General features: G+C 60.9%; 1 protein-coding gene, 1 long non-coding RNA gene and 1 other non-coding gene across 5 annotated transcripts in view; 2 read left to right on the top strand and 1 right to left on the bottom strand.

Annotated features, from left to right (window-relative positions):
• LOC134760677 (uncharacterized) overlaps positions 1-1824 on the top strand; it is a 129340-nt gene extending 127516 nt beyond the window's left edge. Inside the window, exon 2 of the long non-coding RNA XR_010138540.1 lies at positions 1757-1824. This is a non-coding gene — a long non-coding RNA (uncharacterized LOC134760677). The remainder of the gene's footprint in view (positions 1-1756) is intronic.
• Positions 1756-1862, bottom strand: LOC112130259 (U6 spliceosomal RNA). Its single transcript, XR_002912531.2, has one exon. It is a non-coding gene; the product is annotated as a U6 spliceosomal RNA (small nuclear RNA).
• Positions 1863-2108: 246 nt separating this feature from the next.
• On the top strand, positions 2109-24731 carry MED16 (mediator complex subunit 16). 3 transcript variants are annotated; one of them, XM_063719810.1, is made up of 15 exons: positions 2109-2260; positions 4717-4903; positions 5617-5724; positions 6058-6227; positions 9401-9832; positions 10593-10698; positions 13494-13649; positions 14745-14956; positions 15616-15822; positions 17347-17557; positions 19236-19369; positions 20075-20267; positions 20820-21036; positions 23697-23780; positions 24226-24731. In XM_063719810.1, exons 1-15 carry the CDS (start codon positions 2228-2230, stop codon positions 24350-24352), a joined length of 2577 nt encoding a protein of 858 aa, XP_063575880.1. In that variant the 5' UTR covers positions 2109-2227; the 3' UTR covers positions 24353-24731. The 3 variants fall into 3 exon arrangements, with proteins under 3 accessions (XP_063575880.1, XP_024092651.2, XP_063575881.1); XM_024236883.3 differs by having other exon boundaries at positions 2110-2260; positions 4657-4903; XM_063719811.1 differs by lacking the exon at positions 2109-2260 and adding an exon at positions 2530-2952 and having other exon boundaries at positions 4657-4903.
• Positions 24732-25386: the final 655 nt, after the last annotated feature.

Here is a 25386-nt window from a genome sequence, read left to right as displayed (position 1 = left end):
ACCCTGTTTCCAAATAAGGTCACATTCTGAGGTAGTGGGAGTTAGGAATTCAACCTTTTTTTTTTTTTTTTAGACAGGGTCTGGCTGTGTTGCCCTGGCTGGAGTGCAGTAGTGCAATCCCAGCTCACTGCAGCCTTGACCTCCCAGACTGAAGTGATCCTCCCACTTTTGCCTCCTGAGTAACTGGGCCTACAGGTGTGCATCACCCCACCCAGCTATTTTATTTATTTATTTATTTATTTATTTATTTTGAGAGAGAGTCTTGCTCTGTCCCCCAGGCTGGAGTGCAGTGGCGCAATCTCAGCTCACTGCAACCTCCACCTCCTGGGTTCAAGTGATTCTCCTGCCTCAACCTCCCGAGTAGCTGGGATTACAGGCATGTGTCACCATGCCCAGCTAATATTTTTGTATTTTTAGTAGAGATGTGGTTTCAACATGTTGGCCAGGCTAGTCTTGAACTCCTGTTCTCAGGTGATCTGCCTGCCTCAGCCTCCCAAAGTTCAGGGATTACAGGCCTGAGCCACCCTGCCCAGCGCCCCCCCTCCCCCACCCCATTAATTTTTAATTTTTTTTGTAGAGACGGTGTCTGGCTATGTTTCCCAGGCTGGTCTCGAACTCAAGCTGTCCTCCGACCTTGGCCTCCCAAAATGCTGGGATTACAGGTGTGTGCCACCACACCCGGGCCCCTGAGAATGTTAAACCCCTACCTGCTGCCTGGGAATGGGGATTTTCTGTAAGATCACTGAGTGGCCCTCTTGGAGAACTGAACCCTGATCCAGAAAAAACACTCTGATATTTGGGCCATTGTTAACTTGTAATTTTGGAACAGTTTTATATTTGCAGAATTCTTGCAAAAATCATGCAGTGAGGCCGCGGTGGCTCACGCGTATAATCCCAGCACTTTGGGAGGCCGGGGTGGAAGGAGGGCTTGAGGCCTGGAGTTTGAAATCAGCCTGGGCAACATAGTGAGACCTCATCGCTATTAAATTTTTAAAAAACAGGCTGGGCGCGGTGGCTCACGCCTGTAATCCCAGCACTTTGGGAGGCTGAGGCAGGCAGATCACCAGGTCAAGAGACTGAGACCATTCTGGCCAACATGGTGAAACTCCGTCTCTTTTAAAATTCAAGAATTTGTTGGGCGTGGTGGTGCGCGCCTGTAGTCCCAGCTACTCGGGAGGCTGAGGCAGGAGAATCGTTTGAGCCCGGAAGGCGGAGGTTGCAGCGAGCTGAGATCGCGCTACTGCACTCCAGCCTGGGCCACAGAGCGAGACCCTGTCTCAAAAAATAAAAATAAAAATAAAAATAGAAGAGCACAACATCCATTGCATTAAACTGGCTTTTGGAGGAGGAGGTGGGAATGGGGTTGGAAGTAGGACTACTCAACGGGGTCCGTGACTTGGCTTACAGGACTTCGCTTACGGTTTCCCTACTCTTGGACATTAGAAAATGGAAGAAAGGCCGGGCGCAGTGGCTCACACCTGTAATCCCAGCACTCTGGGAAGCCGAGGCGGGCGGATCAGGAGGTCAGGAGATCCAGACCACCCTGGCCAACATGGTGAAACCCTGTCTCTACCAAAAATACAAAAATTACCCGGGCATGGTGGCACATGCTTATAATCCCAGCTACTCGGGAGGCTGAGGCAGGAGAATCGCTTCAACCCAGGAGGTGGAGGTGGCAACGAGTTAAGATCGTGCCATTGCATTCCAGCCTGGGCAACAGAGCAAGACTCCGTCTCGGGGAGGGAAAAATGGAAAGAAAATATGGAACGCTTCACGAATTTGCGTGTCATCCTTGCGCAGGGGCCATGCTAATCTTCTCTGTATCGTTCCAATTTTAGTATATGTGCTGCCGAAGCGAGCACGAACATCTGCCTACACCACCAGCTATTTAAAGGCCCTGAAACAAATTTCTGTACACATAGGGCGACTTCTCTTAAATGATCTAAAGATTTAACCTCTATTTATATTAGTGCAATGTGTAATGTCACTAACGTAGTTATTGACTGGAGTTGAGAAAGTGCTCGTTGTTCTACCAAATATAGCTACGATGGCTGCTGGGAATTACTGGAAATGCTCGTATGCAAATAGACACGGAAGCGGGGCGGAGCCTGAGCCGCACCGCCCTCCCAGAAGTCTTTGGGAGGCGGCCGCACGCCTCAGGCGACTGGTTGTTATCGGGGAAGATGGCGGCGCCGGAGCCGAGGCGCTAGGGAAGATCGCACCGCTGATGCCCGCTGGGCTTGGCGCACGGGCCGACCAGGTGAGCGCGGGGCTTCGGGGGCCCGGCGAGGGCGGACGGACCCCTGACTGTGTCCACGGACCCGAGGGAAAGCGGCGCAGCCGTGGCGGGGCCTGCGGGGTCAGGGGGCGTGGCCGGGAGCAAAGGCTGCTGGGTAGGCGGCCTAGAGCGCGGGGCTCGGGGCTCCGGGTTTGCGGCGGAAACTCGGGGGAGGCCTGAGGCCCGCGGGGCTGGGTTCGGGGCGGGGCCTAAGGAGAGTTTGGGGCGGAGCTGAATGCGCTTGGTGGGACAGGGGGCGGGGCCTGGAGTGGTTTTGGGGTCGCCGGGGTGGAGCCTGGGGACTGAGGGGCTGTAGAGGCAGGGCCTGGAGACTGCGGGGTTATCGGTGCGGGGCCCGGAGAGGGAATAGGGTCCCTAGGGTGGAGACTGGGGACTGCGGAGCTATAGGGGTCTGGAGAGGGTAGCGGGGGGTCCCTCGGCTGGACCCTGGAGATTGGGGGTTATAGGGGCGGGGCCTGGAGAGGCTATGGGGTCCCTGGGATGAAGCCTCGTGTTTGGGGGCAATAGGGGAAGGGCCTGGAGAGTACATGGGGTCCCCGGGGTGGAGTCTTGGGACTGGGGAGTTTTAGGGGTTGGGCCTGGAGAGCTAAGGGCGTTGGAGGCTGGACGTGGAGAGTACATGGGACCCCTACGGTGAAGCCTGAGAATTTAGGGTGAGGCCGTGGGCTCAAGGGGTGAAATGAAGTGTGGGAAGCAAAGGGGGTCAGGGGCGGGGCTGAAAGACTTTTAGAGGCTTGTGGCGGAGCCTTGGGGGTCTGGAGCAGGCCCTGAAGAAGTAAGGAGCCGGGGTGAGGGTTTGAGGAGAACCGGGTTCGGGGTGATTCTAGGCTCGCTGGGCTTTTGCCTCTGTGAAGCGAAACAGCCCGTCCAGATGCCAAGCGCTTAGAAAGCCTCGAGGAGGTGCTCCCTCTGTTCCCTGTGACACTCAGCCCCCGCCTCAGCCACAGGTGTTCCCCGTCACACTCAACCCCGTCTCGGCCACAGGTGTTCCCTGTCACTCAGCCCCGCCTTGGCCACAGGTGTTCCCTGTCACACTCAGCCCCAGCACGCCTGCCCCGCCTCGGCCACAGGTGTTCCCTGTCACACTCAGCCCCGCCTCAGCCACAGGTGTTCCCCGTCACACTCAGCCCCGTCTCGGCCACAGGTGTTCCCTGTCACTCAGCTCCGCCTCGGCCACAGGTGTTCCCTGTCACTCAGCCCCGCCTTGGCCACAGGTGTTCCCTGTCACACTCAGCCCTAGCACGCCTGCCCCGCCTCGGCCACAGGTGTTCCCTGTCACACTCAGCCCCTGCCTCGGCCACAGGCGTTCCCCATCACACTCAGCCCCCACCTCGGCCACAGGCGTTCCCCGTCACACTCAGCCCCGCCTCAGCCACAGGTGTTCCCCGTCACACTCAGCCCCGCCTCAGCCACAGGTGTTCCCCGTCACACTCAGCCCCGCCTCGGCCACAGGTGTTCCCTGTCACTCAGCCCCACCTTGGCCACAGGTGTTCCCTGTCACACTCAGCCCCAGCACGCCTGCCCCGCCTCGGCCACAGGTGTTCCCTGTCACACTCAGCCCCTGCCACGGCCACAGGTGTTCCCCGTCACACTCAGCCCCGCCTCGGCCACAGGTGTTCCCCGTCACACTCAGCCCCGCCTCGGCCACAGGCGTTCCCCGTCACACTCAGCCCCGCTTCGGCCACAGGCGTTCCCCGTCACACTCAGCCCCAGCACGCCTGCCCCGCCTCGGCCACAGGTGTTCCCTGTCACACTCAGCCCCTGCCTCAGCCACAGGTGTTCCCCGTCACACTCAGCCCCGCCTCGGCCACAGGCGTTCCCCGTCACACTCAGCCCCAGCACGCCTGCCCCGCCTCGGCCACAGGTGTTCCCCGTCACACTCAGCCCCGCCTCGGCCACAGGTGTTCCCCGTCACACTCAGCCCTCGCCTCGGCCACAGGGAGCCACCCCACCGCTTGCCTGTCTGCGGGCTCTTCCTTCGGGAGAGACCCAGCGTCCGTTTGTTGCCCCCATCATCACTCACCTGGGCCAGCACAGACACTCCGCCGCGTCTCCTGGCTGTGTCCTAGGCCCCCATGGTCTGTTCCCTAGACAGCCAGAGGGGTCCTGGTGAAACCCAAATAGGTCCCAGCCCTCCCGGGCTCCCACCTTGCTAAGAGTAGAAGCCCACAGGCCCAGGTCTGGCCCTGACCTCTCCATGTTCCCCCTCGGCCCCAGCCTCTGTCTGACCTCCGGGCCTTTGCATCCACTGTTCCCTCCACCTCGGGCCTCCATTGTTTTCCCACTTATGGCCTGGCACTCCACATGCCCTGGGTGCTCAGCCAACATAGACGTCCCACCACACTTCCCTCCCGCAGGAGCTGGCGACTGCCCTCATGTGTGACTCATAGACATCCCACCGCACCTCCGTCCCGCAGGAGCTGGCGACTGCCCTCATGTGTGACTTGCGGCGGCCAGCGGCAGGTGGGATGATGGACTTGGCCTACGTCTGTGAGTGGGAGAAATGGTCCAAGAGCACCCACTGCCCATCGGTGCCCCTGGCCTGTGCCTGGTCCTGCCGAAATCTCATCGCCTTCACCATGGACCTGCGCAGTGATGACCAGGGTGCGTCCCCCCTCCCACCTGCTTCCCCTCCCGGCCGCACGGTGTCCCGCCCTGTTCCCCAGGTGCCCGGCACACTGCCTTGCGGGGACTCGGTCTTTCAGGCCAGCTTTCACTCACCCCGGCCCTCGTCTCTAACTTGTGTGAGAGCCTCAGCCTCCTGGGGGTACAGAGGGTGGATTCAGTGCCCCCCAAACCTGGTGCTGGGAGACATGAGATCACCCCGTGTGCGGGATCGAATCGGGCTGGGGCGGTGGTTGACGGAGGCTTGTTGGAGATAGGTGCCCCAGTTTTCCAGACGGTGTGTGTCACTGTTTGGTTTTTGAAAGGTGCGTGGTGGCTGTGCCTGTCTTCTCTCCATTGTTCGAGTAATAGGCACTCATAATACGTGGTCACTAGAGAAAATTAGAAAACTACAGAAAATTGGAATCCAATCGGGGTGAAAAAAACCCACCTATTATTAACTGCTGTGGAGAGGCTCCCACTGTTCACGTTTTGGAGTCATTTTCTTCTAATCTGGTTTTAAAGACACAGTTGTGGCGCCTCACGGGCCTGCTCTGTTCCTGCGGGGAGACAACCTGTTCCCTGAGCTGTCGACTTGGCTGACAGCAGCTCTGTGACCTCCCTGGGGTGGGACACGCACTGGCTTCCCTGGAGCCTGCCTGGGGTCATCGTCATCGCCGCCAGGCTGTGCTGACCATGCCCCGTCCCCTCAGACCTGACCCGCAGGATCCACATTCTGGACACAGAGCACCCCTGGGACCTGCACTCCATCCCCTCAGAGCACCGCGAGGCCATCACCTGCCTGGAGTGGGACCAGTCAGGTGAGGCACCGGTCCCACGTGGCCGAGGGTGGCAACCCCGGATCCCGGAGCAGGGGTGCCCTGTGTTTCTCTGGTCAGTCTGGAGTCCGGCGCTGGATCTGGAGCCCCTGGTCTGCAGCTTTGTACCTGCTGCTCTTACCATAGTGGCCTGAATCGTTCTTGTTCAGGGTGTCTCAAGGTGTCTCTGGAGTGCGCCTTGTGCCACCTGCTGCTGTGCCCTACCTGGGCCGAGACCTCTCCACTGGGCTGGCTTCCCCCAGGCGCTGTGCCGTCCTGCAGTGCAGTGCTCTGCCCATCCCTGGAAGGTTCGCAACGATAGCTTCTTGCCCTCAGGCTCCCGGCTCCTGTCAGCAGATGCCGATGGGCAGATCAAGTGCTGGAGCATGGCGGACCACCTGGCTAACAGCTGGGAGAGCTCGGTGGGCAGCCTAGTGGAAGGGGACCCCATTGTGGCCCTGTCCTGGCTACACAACGGTGTGAAGCTGGCCCTGCACGTGGAGAAGGTGAGTGTCCTCCCCGAGTGAGTGGGTGAGGCAGATGAAATGTCACCCTACCCGGCCACCCGCCAGCCTCTCTCCTCCTCTCCATCACCAGCATCCCCTGGTTTTTGGACCTTGTACTTGGCTCCCACCTGCAGTCCGGCTGTCTTTAGCACCTGCGTGTTCAGTGGCCCCTCATTTAACTGAGAGTGGCCGTTCTCAGTGAGTTATCTCTTTCACTGGATGCTACTGTCCTTAGCTAGCTGCTTGTATAACTGGTGGCTGCTGTCTTCTGAATGCAGCCCATCCTCTGATTTAGTAACATCCTAGAGCCCCTCTCTGTGCTACCTGTGATTCAGCCCCACAGTTAAGAGTAGACGTGGCCAGGGTTGGTGGGGGACACCTGGGTTCAGGCTCTGACTCCACACGTCTGTGTGTCAGTTTCCTCACTGACGGCGGGATCTCGGTGATGTTCCTGGCAAAGGCCCCACAGCCACCCCAGCTTCGTGCCTCTGTGCGTCTGCTTGCGCTGGGGCTCTTCCAGGAACTAGGAGGCCCTCCTGGAGGGATGCAGTGGACAAGATCTTTTTCTCGTCCCTTCCTGAGTCTCTCCCCAGGGACTGCCATTGTCGGCGCGTGGCCACAGTGCACGCAGCACCGGCTTCGTGCCACGGGGGCCCTCCGGGGGGTACTCCCCACCCTGCGGTCCCTGTTTGTCTGTGTTTCCTGGTTTTGGTAACAGTTTAGTCGGGAGGGAGTTCACAGACCTTAGAACTCACCCACTGAGAGTGCACAGCCCAGACAGTCCAGAGGTTTCGTATACACTCGCCATGTTGTGCGGCCACCACCATAGCTAACCTCAGACCTTTATCTTTTTTTTTTTTTTTTTGAGACAGAGTCTCGCTCTATCCCCCAGGCTGGAGTGCAGTGGTGCGATCTCGGCTCACAGCAACCTCTGCCTCCTGGGTTCAAGTGATTCTCCTGCCTCAGCTTCCTGAGTAGCTGGGATTACAGGCACCCACCACCATGCCTGGCTAATTTTTGTAATTTTTTAGTAGAGACAGGGTTTCATCACATTGGCCAGGCTGGTCTCGAACTTCTGACCTCAGGTGATCCGTCTGCCTCAGCCTCTCAAAGTGCTGGGATTAGAGGTGTGAGCCGACGAGCCCGGCCAGACCTTTATCTTTTTTGTTTGTTTTTTGAGACAGGGTCTTGCTCTGTTGCCTAGGCTGGAGTGCAGTGGCGCAGTCTCGGCTCACTGCAGTCTCTCCCTCCCGGGCTCAAGCGATTCTCCTGCCTCAGCCTCCTGAGTAGCTGGGATTACAGGCGCCTGCCCCCACGCCCGGCTGCTTTTTTGTATTTTTAGTAAGGACCGGGTTTCTCCATGTTGGTCAGGGTGGTCTTGAACTCCTGACCTCAGGTGATCTGCCTGCCTTGGCCTCCCAAAGTGCTGGGATGACAGGCGTGAGTCACTGTGCCCAGCTTCAGTCCATTCTCATCACCCCAAAAGGAAACCCAGTCCCCATCCTGCGTCACTCTGATCCATCCCCCACCCTAGCCCCCGGGACCCAGTTGTCTCTGTGGATGGGCCTGTCCCGGACATTTCATAGAAACAGGATCACACACTGCGTAGCCTTCTGTGTCTGGCGTCTCTTACTGAGCGTAATGTCCTCAAGGTGCATCCCCGCTGTGGCCAGAGTCAGAGCCTCGCTTTTTAAAATAACCAAATACATTTTTTTTGAGACAGAGTCTTGTTCTGTCACCCAGGCTAGAGTGCAGTGGTACGATCTCGGCTCACTGCAACCTCCACCTCCCGGGTTCAAGCGATTCTCCTGCCTCAGCCTCCCGAGTAGCTGGGATTACAGGCACGTACCACCGCGCCCGGCTAATTTTTGTATTTTTAGTGGAGACGGGGTTTCACTATCTTGGCCAGGCTGGTCTCGAACTCCTGACCTTGTGATCCACCCGCCTCGGCCTCCCAAAGTGCTGAGATTACAGGCGTGAGCCACCGTGCCCGGCCAAATTTTTGTTTTTTAATTGTATTAATAAAAGGCACATGTGCTCCTTTAACTCTCAGACATGCCAGCCTACGACCCGCACAGACGTGTGGTGTGGACACCAGAAGAGTCATCGCCATGGCAACCCCTCAGCACCAGGCCTGGCTTGCTGCCTGGACTTCTGGACCTGCTTCTTGCTATAAGAAGTGTTTTCTTAACTTGTAACTTAGAATGGAGCCGTATGATACGTATGATACATTTTTCTCTTATTCGCATTTTTTCACAACATAGAGACATTTGTCTTGTTTTTGTTTTGTTTTTTGTTTTTGAGACAAAGTTTTGCTCTTGTTGCCCAGGCCAGAGTGCAATGGTGCAATCTCGGCTCACCGCAATCCCCACCTCCTGGATTCAAGCAATTCTCCTGCCTGAGCCTCCTGAGTAGCTGGGATTATAGGCACCCGCCACCATGCCCGGCTAATTTTTTTGTATTTTTTATTAGCAACAGGCTTTTACTATGTTGGCCAGGCTGGTCTTGAACTCCTGACCTCAGGGGATCCACCTGCCTCAGCCCCCCAAAGTGCTGGAATTATAGGCGTGAGCTACCACGCGCAGCCAAGACCCCATCTTTTAAAAGACTCATGTTGAAAGAAGGGTGGATGTTTCTGTATGTAAATAATGACTTGACAAATTTGATTTGAAATCAAATAGTGCCCGCAGCAGCCGCTGGTGCTTACACAACACTTCCTGAGTGGTACAGCTCAGGTCTGCACGGTGTAGCCCAGGGCCTGAAGGCCCCTGCCTGGGTTTGTGAGTGGGGCTCATTGGCACCAGCTGCCCGGCTGCCTGTGTGCCGCACGGCAGAGCTAGAGCCAAGTCATTGCAACAGGGACCACCTGCCTCCCAGAACTGAGCATGCTGGTGTCTGTCCCTTTACAGAAAGAGGTGACTCCTGTTGCACACACATTTAATCCTCCCCACTGTCCTCCAAAGCAAAGGTGCCATTCCTTCCACCTTACAGATGAGAAGACGGAGGGTCAGAGGGGACCACATCCCACACGGCTCAGGTGGCCGAGTCAGGATCTGAACCCAGGTGCACACTATCCTGGCTTCTGCGTGGTTCTTCTGAGTGTTTCTGGGGGTCACAGGGGGCAGCCCCCGTGAGCCTGAGCGGCCCCTCCTCCCTCCCTCCCTTCTCCACAGTCGGGCGCCTCCAGCTTCGGGGAGAAGTTCTCCCGAGTCAAATTCTCACCGTCGCTCACGCTGTTCGGCGGCAAGCCCATGGAGGGCTGGATCGCAGTGACGGTCAGCGGCCTGGTCACTGTGTCCCTGCTGAAGCCCAGTGGGCAGGTGCTGACATCCACCGAGAGCCTGTGCCGGCTGCGCGGCCGCGTGGCCCTGGCCGACATCGCCTTCACGGGCGGCGGCAACATCGTGGTGGCCACGGCGGATGGCAGCAGCGCGTCGCCTGTGCAGTTCTACAAGGTGTGCGTGAGCGTGGTGAGCGAGAAGTGCCGTATCGACACAGAGATCCTGCCCTCCCTGTTCATGCGCTGCACCACCGACCTCAACCGCAAGGACAAGTTCCCCGCCATCACTCACCTCAAGTTCCTGGCCCGGGACATGTCGGAGCAGGTGAACGGGTGTGGGCCGTCACGTGGGCTGGCAGGCTTGGAACGAAGCGCTGCTTCTCAGGGTCCTGGGGGTGGAGACCCACGCGGGCCTCCACGGGCTAAACCGTGGTGTGGGCAGGGCCGGTCCCTCTTGGGGGCTCCAGGGGAGAACCCATTTTCTGCCTTTCCCAGCATCTGGAGGCGCCCAATCCCTCGGCTCGGGGCCCCTTCCTCCCGCTTCATAGCCCCAGCGCAGCCTCTTCATCTCTCTGAATCTCAGCCTCCCACATCCTCCCCTGAGGACCCTGTGAGGACACTGGGGCCCCCGGACCCCCCTCAACATGCTCTCCCGCCTCAGTGTCCTGAACCGAATCCCATCCGCAGGTCCCTTCTGTGTGAGAGGCGGCCCAGCCAGAGGTCCTAGGGCTGAGGATGGGATGTTCTGGGGGCCACTGTTGAGCCGACCACACCAGGTCGCCTGGATTCTCGTTGTAATTAGGAATCAGTAACGTCCCAAACTCCTCGAAGCCCCTGATTTGGTTCCCTCTGTCCCTTTGCTCTCCCTATGGGAGGGCGCCATCCGGGGACGTTTGCGTTCCTGGGAGTGGACGTTGGGCTCTGGGGACAGGCAGGCCTGGGCTGGAATCCAGGAGGGCCTGAGGGGCAGGCGTGGCCGAGGAGACAGGCCCAGCAGTGCAGCCCCAGGGTCCCAAGGCTCAGGCTCCGGTCGCGTGGCCAGCACAGCAGTGCCGGGTCTGCCCTCACCCCCACCTCCCCCGCAGGTGCTTTTGTGCGCGTCCAGCCAGACCAGCAGCATCGTGGAGTGCTGGTCCCTGCGCAAGGAGGGGCTCCCTGTGAACAACATCTTCCAGCAGATCTCCCCCGTGGGTGAGTCTCCCGCCGGCTGTGGAGGCCCTGGACCTGCCCTCAGGGGCAGCTGGTTTTTATTTTGGAGGCGGGTCTTGCTGTGTCATCCAGGGTGGTCCTGAACCCCAGCCCTAAGCAATCCTCTCTCCTCGACCTCCAGTAGTGCTAGGATCTCGGGTGTGACCCTGCGCCTGCCAGCATTCTGAGTGTGTTAGGCGTGTAGACTCCTCCATCCTTCCACACCCGCCGCGGCGGCTACCACCGTCCTGTGCGGGGCTGAGGCTCAGAGAGGTGTCGTTGTTCACCTGAGGCCACCCAGCAGGGACACCGTGAGGGGCTGCAGGCGTGTGGGCGGCTGTGGAGCGTGGGTTTGTGGGTGGGGCCGTCGGGCAGCAGGGGACAGGCCAGACCGGACAGGGGCAGTGCACGGAATTCTCTAGAGGAGAGGAAGCCAAGGTTCAGGGAGAGGAAGCCAAGGTTCAGCAGGTCAGCTGAGGCTGCTGAGAACATGCCCCCCACACCACCCCCACCCCAGCAGCCTCTTCTGGGGCCCCATTCCCATCTCTGTCTGCCTGATGGGCCCCCCACACCCATGGAGTCAAGCCCGTCACCCCCACCTCTGGCACAAAATCCTGGGGCTGGAGCGAAGCAGGGACGCCTGCCCGCCTGCCATGACCGGGGGCCAGAACAGCTGCTTGGTTTTCAGAGCCTCGGAAGCTGCGGGCCTGGTTTCCAGGCTGGCCTCCGCCCTGGAGAAGGGAGATGTTTTCCCAGCAGATGAGAGCACAGGCATTTGCCGATTAGCACTAATGGACCTGGAGTGGCCGGACGTGTGGGCAGGCGGGGCAGGCGCTCCTCAGAAGCCACTAATGAGCACGTGTCAAGAGGCCCGGACGGCTCCCGGGCCCGCAGGTGGTTACGTCAACTGCCCATTGTGGCTGCGGAGGCAGTAAAGGTGAAGAGGGCCGCTGCCGTTCCTTCCCTCGGGGTTCGTAGTGAATCACCAGGCAGTTTGGGCTGTGCTGGCTCCTACGGCAGCACCTTGCGCCACCCCGTGTGGCAGGCAGGGCTGCACGGACCCGCAGCTTCACTGCCCGGTACCCCCGCCGGGCACGTCTGTGTCCACCGTCCGCCCACAGCCAAGCCACTGGGCAGTCCTGGGCTCCGACGCCCCTCCTCGTCTCCTGCAGCCATCCCCACCTGCTGGTCTAGCTCTTACTCGCCCCTGAGAGCCACATCTCACACGCACGCCACAGCCTTTCTCAGGTCTCACATCCCCGGCAGCTGGAGGTCACTGGGACACGGTCCCCGCCGCACCCATCTCTCCCCCCACCGCCCCACGTGCCCACCATGCCCAGCTCTTCACCCACTGCCCCACTTAGCAGCTCAGCCTCTCCCTGCCTCGAGTCCCCCGTCATTTAGGAATGCTGACCGCAGCCGTCGGTTGGATGGAGGAGGGGATGTAAATCGGGCTGTGAGGGCACTCTGGTCACTAGCTGGGGGTGTGGTTGTCACGGCAGCTGCTCCGCCCAGCGCTGGGGCGCTGAGTTTCCTGTCTTCCACGAGGGCCAGCCACCCCTGACCGCTGTGTGCCCCCCGGGCGTCTCAGCCACTCTCTAGGCCTCAGTTTCCCCCCGGGGAATGCTGCTCACAGGACCCCGTACAGGTTTGCAGAAGGTCAAAGGCTCTGTGGCCGTGATGGCCCGTCCAGGGCGGAGACCTCATGATGCGGGTGGCACAGAGCAGCTGCGTTGTAGTCAGCTTCAGCCGAGTAACAAGCCAGCCCCAAACTGAGCGGCTCGGGCCAGCAGTCCTGCACTGTTTGTGTCTGTGACTGCCTCAGCTGCGCTCTCCTGGTTCCCGTGTGTCTGCGGTTAGTAGCCGAGGTGGTGTGGCCTGTCCGCTGGCCGCACATGCTCCAGCAGGCCGGCTCTGGCTGCCCTCCGTGTCCCACATACAGCAAGAACAGGACCCCTGACACATGCTCTCTGGGCCTCTGTTTTTTGTTTTTTGCTTTTGAGCTAGGCTCTTGCTGTGTTGCCCAGGCTGGAGTGCAGTGGCGTGATCTTGGCTCACTGCAGCCTCATTTTCCTGGGCTCGAGCAATCCTCCTACCTCAGCCTCCTAAGTAGCTGGGACTACAGGCGTGTGCCACCACACCCAGTTAATGTTTACTGTGTTTTTTGTAGAGAATGGGGTCTTGCTGTGTTGTCCAGGCTGGTCTTGAACTCCTGGGCTCAAGCCATCCTCTGGCATTGGCTTCCCAAAGTCCTGGGATGGCAGGCATGAGCCGCTGTGCCCGGCCATGTCACATTTGCTAACACTTGGCCCGAGATTCCCAGAAGTCTCTGCTCTGTTGGGAGGAGCTGCATCTTCACGCAGGGGCTGCCAGGCAGCAGATCTGTGGCTGCAGCTGTCCCTCATGGCTTTATTGGAATTGTAGATGAGGAGGGGTGGGAATCCCGGCTCAGCTGGCTAAGGCCGAGTGAGTGTTAGGGTTTGCATGGGTGAAGGTCTGAGGTGGCGCCGTCTCCCCACTGTCCGTCCCATCAAGGGGGTGAGATGGTGCCGGCCCACAGGTTTCCATGAAATCCCAGGGCCCACGTTGGGTCACGTGCCCATCCCGGAACCAATGAGTGGCCGAGGCACGGAGCACTCAGATTGGCCGGGCCTGGTCTTCGGGCATGGGAGCAGGGCGGCGTGACACCTGGGAAGGGTCCTGGGTGGGTTGCACACCAGGCCATGCTGGGCTCCTGCAGCTGTCTCAGCTTGTCTTTACTCTATTCCCTTCCTGTTTTCCTGTCCCTGATTTTTCAGTTGGCGACAAACAGCCCACGATTCTCAAATGGCGGATCCTGTCGGCCACCAATGATCTGGACCGTGTGTCGGCCGTGGCGCTGCCCAAGCTGCCCATCTCGCTCACCAACACCGACCTCAAGGTGGCCAGCGACACACAGTTCTACCCTGGCCTCGGTACGGTGGAGCCAGCGGCAGCCACGTGGGGCCCCAGTTCACACCAGGGGAGGCGGGCCCTGAGCACAGGCCATGTGGGGCCCCAGTTCACACCAGGGGAGGCGGGCCCTGAGCACAGGCCGCGTGGGGCCTCGGTTCACACCAGGGGAGGCGGGCCCTGAGCACAGGCCGCGTGGGGCCTCGGTTCACACCAGGGGAGGTGGGCCCTGAGCACAGGCCGCGTGGGGCCTCAGTTCACACCAGGGGAGGTGGGCCCTGAGCACAGGGCATGGGGTTGTGGGAGCTCAGCCTCCTGGGTTCCGATGGGTTCCCAATTAGGAGGCAGATCTCATCTTTCAGGATCTGTGAGGCTGGCAGACAGATCCAGTGCTCTTTAATATGTAAAGAGTCATTGCAAATCAACAAGGGAGCATGGGGAACTTGGGGGCGGAACTCCTTTCTGGGTAGGCGGCATCTGTTCTCTCTGCGCTGCAGCAGCCATAATGTGGGTCCTGAGCTCAAACCGTGGCATCCGTGCCCCTGAGTGAGTCTGCACACTCTTCAGTGCTTACCCTGTTTGCTCAGCTGTAAAGTGGGGACAAGTCTGCCCTAGCTCAGGCTCTTCCTTCCCCCAGCTCCCGTTCTTCCCTGGTTCCCTGGAAAGAGCGTTTATCAAAACCCGCTCGGGGCTCAGGGCTGTTCCTCGGAGCCTGCAGAGAGGTTGAGGGGATGCAGTTCCCTGCTCCAAACCCTTGGTTTATGCTCCATTTTCCAGCCTCTCTACTGCAGGGACTCCTTTCATATCCTGTTTTCCATGAGCTTTGGGCTCTGGACCCCACCTCCCCCCGGCCTTCGTCATGTCAGCCAGGACATGGCCCCAGCTGGGAGGGGCTGAGAGCAGTGTGGCCAAGGCTGCTGGCTCCTGCTCTCCTGGTGCTCAGGGTCTTTGTAACTAAAGAAAGAGCGGCTGGGGGCACGGGCACTGGATGCCAGTTGCGGGGCTGACCCCCTGGATGGGCAGCCTCAGCTCTCCACACCCTGCAGAGCAGGAGGCCCCTCCCGCTGTGGGCATGTTCTGGGCCCTGCCCATGTCTGAGCAGTGCCTGTGCCCCACAGGGCTGGCCTTGGCCTTCCACGACGGCAGTGTCCACATCGTGCACCGGCTCTCACTGCAGACCATGGCCGTCTTCTACAGCTCCGCGGCCCCAAGGCCTGTGGATGAGCCGGCCATCAAGCGCCCCCGCACCGCAGGCCCCGCCGTGCACTTTAAGGCCATGCAGCTCTCCTGGACCTCACTGGCCCTGGTGGGCATTGACAACCAGAGCAAGGTGAGCTGCCCGGGCACGTGGGGGTGGGGCTGGTGCGGTGCCAGAGGGAGGTGCCCCCCGGGGAAGGGACCACAGGTGCAGCCCCTCGCCAGCCCCTGCCCACGCTGCCTCGTCTGTGTGATGGGTTCGTCTTGTTGAGCGAGGTCACTGGGGTGGCCCACGGCACATATTAGGAGCTTCATAACTACGAGCTGTTGAGACAGCTGCCTTTCACGGGGTAGACTCCTCGGGTAAAGGAGACGAGTGTAAGCCTGGCTCGGCATCCAGTGCAGTCGGGGCTCAGGGAGGTTTTCATCCCTGTTCCCAGAGGCGTTGTGCATGACCCTGACAGAAAGGTACAGACAGTACAGACACATGCACACACACAGGCCAGCACACGGGCGTGTGCACACACACACAGGATCACACAGGCCTGCACACCCACAGTCATGGGCTGCCTGCTGGCCCACGGGTTGGTCTGAGGCCTCCGGAGTAGGCTCCGTGAAGAACTACCCCTCCCTCATAGCCTGGGACCAGAGCCGCCCTGGAGAGAAGCCGCCCGGCAGGTCCCTTCCCCACCCACAACAACACGTGCCTCAGCCCCAGGGCCCCATGCTCCTCCCGACTAGGGTCGCAGCCCCTTGTCTCACGTGGCTCTCCTTGGGCTCTGTCTCTGGCAGCTGAGCATGCTCCGCCTCTCACCCTCCATGGGCCACCCGCTGGAGGTGGGGCTGGCGCTGCGGCACCTGCTCTTCCTGCTGGAATACTGCATGGTGACCGGCTATGACTGGTGGGACATCCTGCTGCACGTGCAGCCCAACATGGTGCAGAGCCTGGTGGAGAAGCTACACGAGGAGTACACGCGCCAGACCGCTGCCCTGCAGCAGGTGGGGGCCCGTGGAGGTGGGGGCCCGTGGAGGTGGGGGCCGGTGGCAGGTGAGGGCCCCGTGGCAGGTGAGGGCCCCGTGGCAGGTAGGGGCCCGTGGCAGGTGGGGTCCCATGGCAAGTGGTGCTGTCCCTGTGGCAGGCAGGGGCCCTGTGGTCAGTGAGGGGCCAGCAGCAGGGAGGGGGGTCCCTTGGAGGGTAGAGGAGGTCTCTGCAGCAGTTGTAGAGGTCCCCATGGCAGACGTGGGGGTTGTAGTGGCAGCTGGGGGGGTTTCCCTGCGGTAGGTCGGGGGCCCTATGGCAGGTGGAGGGCAAGAGGGGCAGGTAGCCTGCGGCAGGTGAGGCTGCGTGTGGGGTGTGCTCCCAGAGACCCGTCCAGGAAAGCTGCACCTCAGAGAAGCACTTTCTTTCCTTCCTTACCTGGGAAGTTTCCTCTGTAACATGTTAAGCCCCATAGGTAAGGCCTGTTCCCCCCGGATGGCTCCCGTCTCCAGTGTTCCCAGTCTGGAAGTATCTTTTTAAGCCATCCTCTCAGAATGTGATGGGTTCCGGGGTGCACACCCGGTGGCCCTGTGGTGTGAGGCCTCAGCCAACACGGTCAGAAGATGAACACACAGAGGCCCGCCCGTTGGAAGGAGAGGAGGGAGCGGACGCAGAGGCCCGCGTGCCAGAAGGGTCCCTTGCAGTGATGTGGTCATGTGCCTGCAATCCCAGAGTGTCCGTGAAGGACCTCAGATCTAACAAGCTCAGCCGGCAGCTGCACGTGGGACCAGCCCTCTAAACTTCAGTTGTTTTCCTCTGTGTCACCAAGAACCAATACGAAGATAAAATGGGACAAAAATCCCATTCACGGCACAGCCTGCCGAGAAACGCGAGAGACCCAGGCGGGAGCTGCGATGCTAAACCCCAGCGTGGCTGGGATCCGTAGCCAGTGACAGCACTAGTGATGGCGAGACCTTGCCGTCTCCCTCCCTGGGCCCTTGCTGTGTGCCAAGCGTTTCGTTTTTGTTTTTAGTTTCTATTTTTTGTAGAGATGGGGTGTCCTGTGTCGCACAGGCTCGCCAACTCCCAGCCTCCAGGAATCCTCCAACCTCAGCCTCCCAAAATGCTTCAGCTCATTCATTCTTTCTCGCTAGACGAGGGTCTCTCCCCGCAGGCACTGTGGACATCGGGGGCTGGAGCAGCCTCTGGGATGGGGGCGTCCTGTTGAGCAGCCTCCCCAGCCTCCACCCATTTGTTACTTGGCAGGGGCACCCCCAGTGGTGACAACTAAAAATGTCTCCAGACATCACCAGGAGCCCCCACCGGAGGCAGAGCCACTCCCCGCTAAGAACCCAGCACCTGGTCCTGTGCGCCTGGTCTTCCACACCTATTTTGCCATGTGGTTGCTGAGGTGCAGAGGCAAAGCAGCTTGCCCAGCTGACCGAGCGCCTGGTTTCAGAGTCGAACTGCTCTTCTCCCCAGCTGGAGCCTTGGCGGGCGCCTCTGCTCCGGCCCCTTGGGGTGACCTGGCTTCCTGCCCCCAGGTCCTCTCCACCCGGATCCTGGCCATGAAGGCCTCGCTCTGCAAGCTGTCGCCCTGCACGGTGACCCGCGTGTGCGACTACCACACCAAGCTCTTTCTCATCGCCATCAGCTCCACCCTGAAGTCGCTGCTGCGCCCCCACTTCCTCAACACGCCCGACAAGAGCCCCGGCGACCGGCTGACCGAGATCTGCGCCAAGATCACCGACGTCGGTGGGTCCCGTTCCGCGCCTGGGGTCTCCAGGCTTCTTTCATCTATTTATTTTGTTTTTAAATATTTGTTTACTCTTTTGAGATAGGGTCTTACTCTGTCGCCCAGGCTGGAGTGCAGTGATGCGATCTCAGCTCACTGCAGCCTCCGCCTCTCTGGTTCAAGTGATTCTCCTGCCTCAGCCTCCCAAGTACCTGGGATTACAGGCATGTGCCACCACGCTCGGCTGATTTTTTGTACTTTTAGTAGAGACAGGGTTTCACCATGTTGGCCAGGCTGGTCTCAAACTCCTGACCTCAAATGATCCGCCCGTCTTGGCCTCGTAAAGTGCTGGGATATAGCCTAAAGGCTGGGATTACACCACACCCAGCCTTTTAGAGATAGAGTTTCACTGTGTCATCCAGGTTGCAGCACGGTGGCGCAATCCCAGTTTAGTGCAGCCTCTGCCTTCCAGGCTCAAGCAATCTCGCCTCAGCCTCTGGAGTAGCTGGGATTACAGACATGCGCCACCACACCCGGTTTTTAATTTTTTGTAGCGACAGGGTCTCACTGTGTTGCCCAGGCTGGTCTTGACCTCCTGAGCTCAAGCCATCCTTCCACCTCTCTCTACCCCTGGGGGCTGAGATGCTGCTCCCAGGCCGAGACCCGGCACCCGGGTCCTGTGTAGCAGGTCCACTCCTTCTTCCGTTTTGCCATAAGGGGACTGAGGTAGAGAGACTAAGCAGCTTGCCCAGGCTCACCCAGCACGTGGTGTCCCACTCTCCTCGGCCTCCCAAAGCGCTGGGATTACAGGTGTGAGCCGCTGTGCCTGGCAGGCTGTTTCTTTTAAAAATTAGGGTTGCCGGGCGCGGCGGCTCATGCGTGTAATCCCAGCACTTTGGGAGGCCGAGGCGGGCTGATCACGAGGTCAGGAGATCGAGACCATCCTGGCTAATACGGTGAAACCCCAGCGCTACTAAAAATACAAAAATTAGCCGGGCGTGGTGGCAGGCGCCTGTAGTCCCAGCTACTCGGGAGGCTGAGGCAGGAGAATGGCGTGAACCCGGGAGGCAGAGCTTGCAGTGAGCTGAGATCGTGCCACTGCACTCCAGCCTGGGCAACAGAGTGAGACTCCGTCTCAAAAAAAAAAAAAAAATTTAGGGTTATCGTTTGTCTGGAGTACCCAGTTGACTGTGGGCACGTGGCACTCCTGGTAGCTGGGAGCCATGTGTACAGTCATGGTTATTTCTGTGGGACCACCCTAGTCGTCATCCAAGAAGCATCTGCTGGGTGTGTAACTGGCGCCAGCTGCCGGGCGGGGGTGGCTGCAGCTGCATGGTGTGGACATGCCCCTGTGTTCACAGAGTTTACCTCGGAGCAGGGGGCAGATGTGCATCAGCGGGCCGGGCCTGAGCACTGATGACCCTGGCATGGGGACCTGCCCGCGCCAAGGCCTGCAGGCCGAGGGAAGCTGGTTGGTGCTGAGCACAGCGGCCCCCGGATGGGCAGGCAGTGGGCTCCCAGTTCCTCTCTGTCCGGCAACGCCATCGCTCCCTTCTCGTTCCCGGTGTGGGTGCCCTTGTGTCCCAGTGGGTGCCCACTGGGTGGGCACTCGGTGCAGGTCGAAGGACCGAGGGGTGCAGTTAGGTTACCCTGTGTGTACAAGAGGCCCGAGCTGACCTAACCCACGTCTCCTTGCAGACATTGATAAGGTCATGATCAACCTCAAGACAGAGGAATTTGTGCTGGACATGAATACACTGCAGGCGCTGCAGCAGCTCTTGCAGTGGGTAGGCGACTTCGTGCTGTACCTGCTGGCCAGCCTACCCAACCAGGTGCGCCGCGCTTTCCCCTAAGGCCCCGCCCCTCGCCTGGGCCCCGCCCGTCGCCTGGGCCCCGCCCCTCGCCTGGGCCCCGCCCCTCACCTGGGCCCCTGCCCCTCGCCTGGGCCCCGCCCCTCGCCTGGGCCCCTGCCCCTCGCCTGGGCCCCGCCCCTCGCCTGGGCCCCTGCCCCTGCCCCTGCCTCAAAACCACCTCAGCCCTGCCCCAGCTGTGATTTCTTTCCCCCGGCTTCATCCTGCCCTGTGGACCTGCTTCCCCCGCGCCCATCAGGGACGGTTTGAAGTCCCTCTGCTTTCTGTGGGGCTTTAGGCTGCCAGGGGCCACCCCCGGGGCCTCCCTTCCCTGGTCCTCTTGTCTCCCAGTACAGCCACCAGGGGCATTCAGCTGTAGGAGGGGGTGGCTGCTCCTCCACGTGCAGGTGGGGACGTTGGTCTCAGCCAGAGCCTTCTCTTAGTCTTGTGGACTCTCAGGGATGGGACGACTCTCCAAATGGGGCTGTCCTGGGCCCTGCAGGGCTCTGAGCAGAGTCTCTGGCATCCACCCACTCCGTGCCAGGAGCACCCCAGTCCTGATCACCACAAACGTCCCAGACCCTGTCCATTGCCCCCCGGTTGGGGTTCCACCCCAAGAGACTTCATCCCATCACCATCTGCACCTCCCCCCCCCACCCCAGCCACACGGATGCCTCTTTCCGGCAGGGCTCCCTGCTGAGGCCGGGCCACAGCTTCCTGCGGGACGGCACCTCGCTGGGCATGCTTCGGGAACTGATGGTGGTCATCCGCATCTGGGGCCTTCTGAAGCCCAGCTGCCTGCCCGTGTACACGGCCACCTCGGATACCCAGGACAGCATGTCCCTGCTCTTCCGCCTGCTCACCAAGCTCTGGATCTGCTGTGAGGCCCCCGGCCTGCCGCTCCCCTCTCCCCTCTCCCCTCTCCCCTCTCCCCTCTCCCCTCTCCCCTCTCCCCTCTCCCCTCTCCCCTCTCCCGTCTCTCCACCAAAACACAAGCCCTGCCTGAGCCCCCCGCCAGAACATAAGTCCCTGCAGGTGGCAATGGCTCTGCTTTGATCTCTGCCATTTCTCCAGTTCCCAGCACAGGTCCATGCTCGGTGTGAGTGCTTTTGGGATGGCAGCCACTCCCAGGCACCTGTTTGCTGTCTCTCGTTGTCGGGTTGTGTGTATGTGAGGAGGGTGGGCTGCGTCATTCTTACATCCCGGTGTCTGGAAAAGGCACAGTGCTTCCCACATACTTTTTAAGTGAATGAGGGAGTCTCATGACTGTGGCCAGAGAGGGGGAGAGAACCCCAGGGTCACCCAGCCAGGCATGCAGAGCCAGGGCCCTGACCTGGTGCTCCTGAGCTGGAGGGGCTCCCAGCACGTCCCGGGTGGCCGGGCGGTGCCCCAGGCTCAGGGGTGCTGAGACCTCGGCCACCTCTCTCTGCAGGTCGTGATGAGGGCCCAGCTAGCGAGCCGGACGAGGCGCTGGTGGATGAGTGCTGCCTGCTGCCCAGCCAGCTGCTTATCCCCAGCCTGGACTGGCTGCCCGCCAGTGATGGCCTGGTCAGCCGCCTGCAGCCCAAGCAGCCCCTTCGTCTGCAGTTCGGCCGGGCGCCCACGCTGCCTGGCAGTGCTGCCACCCTGCAGCTCGACGGCCTCGCCAGGTGCGTGTGTCCCTGCATTGGTCCCCAAACACAGGGCTCCTTCCTCTGTGTCCTGCCCCGGGACCCCCGAATCCACATGGCTCCCTCCATGTCCTGCCCGGGACCCCCTGAATCCACACGGCTCCCTCCCTCCATGTCCTGCCCCGGGACCCCCGAATCCACACGGCTCCCTCCATGTCCTGCCCCGGGACCCCCGAATCCACATGGCTCCCTCCATGTCCTTCCCGGGACCCCCTGAATCCACACAGCTCCCTCCCTCCATGTCCTGCCCCAGGACCCCCGAATCCACACGGCTCCCTCCATGTCCTGCCCCAGGACCCCCGAATCCACACGGCTCCCTCCCTCCATGTCCTGCCCGGGACCCTCGAATCCACACGGCTCCCTCCCTTCATGTCCTGCCCCGGGTCCCCCGAATCCACACGGCTCCCTCCCTCCATGTCCTGCCCGGGTCCCCCGAATCCACACGGCTCCCTCCCTCCATGTCCTGCCCCGGGACCCCCTGAATCCACACGGCTCCCTCCATGTCCTGCCCGGGACCCCCGAATCCACACGGCTCCCTCCCTCCATGTCCTGCCCGGGACCCCCGAATCCACCCGGCTCCCTCCCTCCATGTCCTGCCCCGGGTCCCCCCTGAATCCACACAGCTCCCTCCATGTCCTGCCCGGGACCCCCGAATCCACATGGCTCCCTCCCTCCATGTCCTGCTCCGGGACCCCCTGAATCCACCCGGCTCCCTCCCTCCATGTCCTGCCCCGGGCCCCCCTGAATCCACCCGGCTCCCTCCCTCCATGTCCTGCCCGGGACCCCCCGAATCCACACGGCTCCCTCCCTCCATGTCCTGCCCGGGTCCCCCCGAATCCACCCGACTCCCTCCCTCGTGCCCTGCCCCAGGACCCCTGAATCCACACGGCTATGACTGCTGCTTCCTTCCAGGTGCCCCTAACTCCATCCCCTAGTGGTGTCCTCTGCTGTGTCATGAACCATCCCCTACTCGGGCACCCGGTCCTTCCATTCACCCTCTCGCTTTTTTTTTTTTTTTTTTCCTCTCTCCCCGACAGGGTCTCACTCTGTCGCCCAGGCTGGAGTGCAGTAGTACCATCTTGGCTCACTGCAACCTCTGCCTCCTGGGTTCAAATGATTCTCCTACCTCAGCCTTCCGAGTAGCTGGGATTACAGGCATGAGCCACCGCACCCAGGTATTTTTTGTATTTTTGGTATAGACGGGGTTTTGCCATGTTGGCCAGGCTGGTCTTGAACTCCTGACCTCAGGTGATCCACCTGCCTCGCCCTCCCAAAGTGCTGGGATTACAGGCGTGAGCCACCGCGGCCGGCCTTGTCTTGGTGTTTACTGATTGTGTGCTGGCCTTGCTATACAGGGCGCCCTGCCCTAGTCTCTGCCCCCTCTGGATGTCAGGCCTCGCCATAAATCCCTCTGTTGATGGAGGGAGATGCCGTAGCATGGCCCAGGGCCCCACTGAGCACAGACACCTCATCAGGAGGATCTCCCGGGGGTAAGAGGTCACCTTCCAGGGCCTGGGGCTGGCCTTTCTCTGGAACGTGCAGGGTTTGGGCAACCCAAGCCTGCTGAGCTGATCCCGGCCACCCAGCAGCCCTGTGAGGTGGGACCTTGTCACCCCATTTCACGGTGAGGAAACCCAGCCTGGAAAGGGCGGGACCTTGTCACCCCACTCATCTGGGGTCACACGGTCAGGAAGTGGCCGAGTTAGGATTTGAACCGAGGCCTGTCAGACACCCAGCCCGTTTCAGACACACGTTTGACAAGGAGCACATGCAAACCCTCTGAGCCGCTGATCACTCATGGCTGGAATTTTAGAGAAAACAGATGAGCAAAAGGAAGAAAATGAAGTGAGCCTCCAGCAGCCCTGCTCCAGGGAAGGCGCCCCAACTTGGCTCTGGGACCTCCGGGGAAGGCGCCCCGGCTTGGCTCTGGGACCTCCGGGGAAGGCGCCCCGGCTTGGCTCTAGGACCACCAGCATTTTCTTCCTCATGCTCACCGTGGGAGGGGCCTCCTAATGAGTCACGCATGAGGGTTTGGGTTTCAGGAAGACTTGATGGAAAGAGAGGACGGTTATGTCAGAGGCTTATAAACTGAGAAAATTTCAAATATTTAACGAGAGCAGAATAAGTCGGCCCACCCCTACCCAGACCCAGGCCCCCACCCGCCACCGAGGGCAGCTTTTGCCACCAGAATCTTGTCTTTCAGAGGTCCCGGCGCCTCCAGGCTGGGTGTCTGGGCAGAGGTGGTGTGGAAGTCCCCACGTACCCGCTTCTGTCCAGCCTCAAATGGGAGCGTCACAAGTACCTTCTCTACACCTCAGGCTCTCCGGGCACCTGGCGGACCGACCCTCATCCCTTTGTGGGCCCCATCCCCTTTACTGGGTCTCTGAGCCTCGGGCTCCCCGGTCACCTGGGAGACTGACCCTCCTCCTGTGTGGGGGGTCCTGCCCCCTTTACTGGGCCTGTCTCAGATGGTCCCGCACCTCCCACCTCACTGTTCACAGACACCTGGGCCCACCTGGCAGATGGTGTGAGGCCAGCCACCCCCTCCACCCCCGCCTGTGGACAGATGCCCCTGCCGGAACCTGGCCTCATGGTGCCCAGGCCTCCCTCACGCTCTCCTCTCTCCCTTCTCCCGCCAGGGCCCCAGGCCAGCCCAAGATCGACCACCTGCGGAGGCTGCACCTTGGCGCCTGCCCCACAGAGGAATGCAAAGCCTGCACCAGGTGAGGGGCTCCCAGAACCGCTGACTCCCAGAGCTGTGCCGCTGGGGATGGCCCAGCTGATTCCAGCCCCCAGCCAGCGCTCCAGACGGTCAAGGGTGGTGGAGGGAGCACGTCCCAGGATGTGGAGCAGTTAACTTGGTGTGGCGGGGCTAGTTCAGGGAGTGGCATTCCTGATGGGAGGAGAAGCACGGGCAGCGGCTCTGTGGCAGGTGGGACGTGGGGAGCAGGCAAGAGGGACGGCGGGCAGAGGCCCTGTGGCAGGTGGGGGACGGGGAGGGAGCAGGCAAGAGGGACGGCGGGCAGAGGCCCTGTGGCAAGTGGGGACGGGGGGGGGGGCAGGCGTGAGGGACGGCGGGCAGAGGGAGGCCCGCCTGGAAGCAAAAGTGGGGGGCAGAGGGAGGCCCGCCCGGCAGTGGGAGCCCGCTCAGTGCCTGCCTCCCCACAGGTGCGGCTGTGTCACCATGCTCAAGTCGCCCAACAGGACCACGGCGGTGAAGCAGTGGGAGCAGCGCTGGATCAAGAACTGCCTGTGTGGCGGGCTCTGGTGGCGGGTGCCCCTCAGCTACCCCTGAGCCCGGCTGCTGCGCTGGTTCAACCCTCAGCCGCCCCTGAGCCCGGCTGCTGTGAGAGCCACCACTCGCCCTGGACGCTCCTCGGCGCGGTTAACCTCAGCCCGCGGGCCGGACGCCTGTGTGACCAACAGAGCTGCTGAAGAAGCCCCTGCGTTTGTCCAGCTGAGCCCGCGGTCCACATACCGCCCTCCCAGGACCCCCAGATCCCTGGATCGTGCGCATCCAGAGGACCATCCGTGACGGCCGGGGGTCCAGGCTGACCTTGCGGTGACCCGGCTCGGGCGTCTGCCTCGGTTTCCTTGCCTCACCCGCAGAGAGTGCTGAACCTGGACAAGCTGCGGCTGGGAAGAGCAGGTCCAATAAACGCCCTCTGCGCCCAGGCCCGCGTCCCTGCCGTCAGTGTCCCCGACCCCACCCATGACCTCGATGTGGTGCCCGGGAGCCTGTGTCCTCTTGGCCTGTCTTTAAATCATTCAGCATTTATGGGGCACCTAGTGGGTGCCAGGTCCAGGGGTGTCCAAAGTGAGCAGTGGGGACAGGACACAGCAGGCCGGTGGGTAGGATGGGGCGGCCATTGTCAGGGTGGCTTCTGCCCAGGCATCTGCGCCTCAGTGTGTTGTGTCTGCCTATCTATATACTGTCTACGTGTGTCTGCGTGTCTCTGGCATCTGCCTGTCTCAGTGTGGTGTCTGCGTGTCTCTACTGTCTCTGCATGCTCTCCTTGTCTCTGTGTGTCTCTGGTATCTGCACTTCTCTGTGTCCAGTCTCTGTCTCTGCGTCTCTGTGTGCTGTTTCTGTGTGTCTGTCTGGCTCTGTCCCTGTTGCGTTTCTCCAGCTGCGCTCTGCCGGAGGCTGCTTAGCCCCTGGGCCAAGTTTCTGCTGTTTCTGCTGCTGTCCCCAGGGGTCCCGCCTTCTGCCTCCAGCAAACGGTTCTTCCAATTAGGCTGCATCCCCGCAGCGGGAAGCCTTCCCAGCACAGTGGCGCCCCTGCTGTGTGCTGATGGATGCCTCCTTTCTGCAGCTCCGGGGAGGGC

The sequence above is a fragment of the Pongo abelii genome, chromosome 20, assembly GCF_028885655.2.
Source record: "Pongo abelii isolate AG06213 chromosome 20, NHGRI_mPonAbe1-v2.0_pri, whole genome shotgun sequence".
Classification (NCBI taxonomy): Eukaryota; Metazoa; Chordata; class Mammalia; order Primates; family Hominidae; genus Pongo; species Pongo abelii.
Note: the sequence above shows the minus strand (reverse complement) of the source record. Positions and strands in the feature narration are given on the sequence as shown.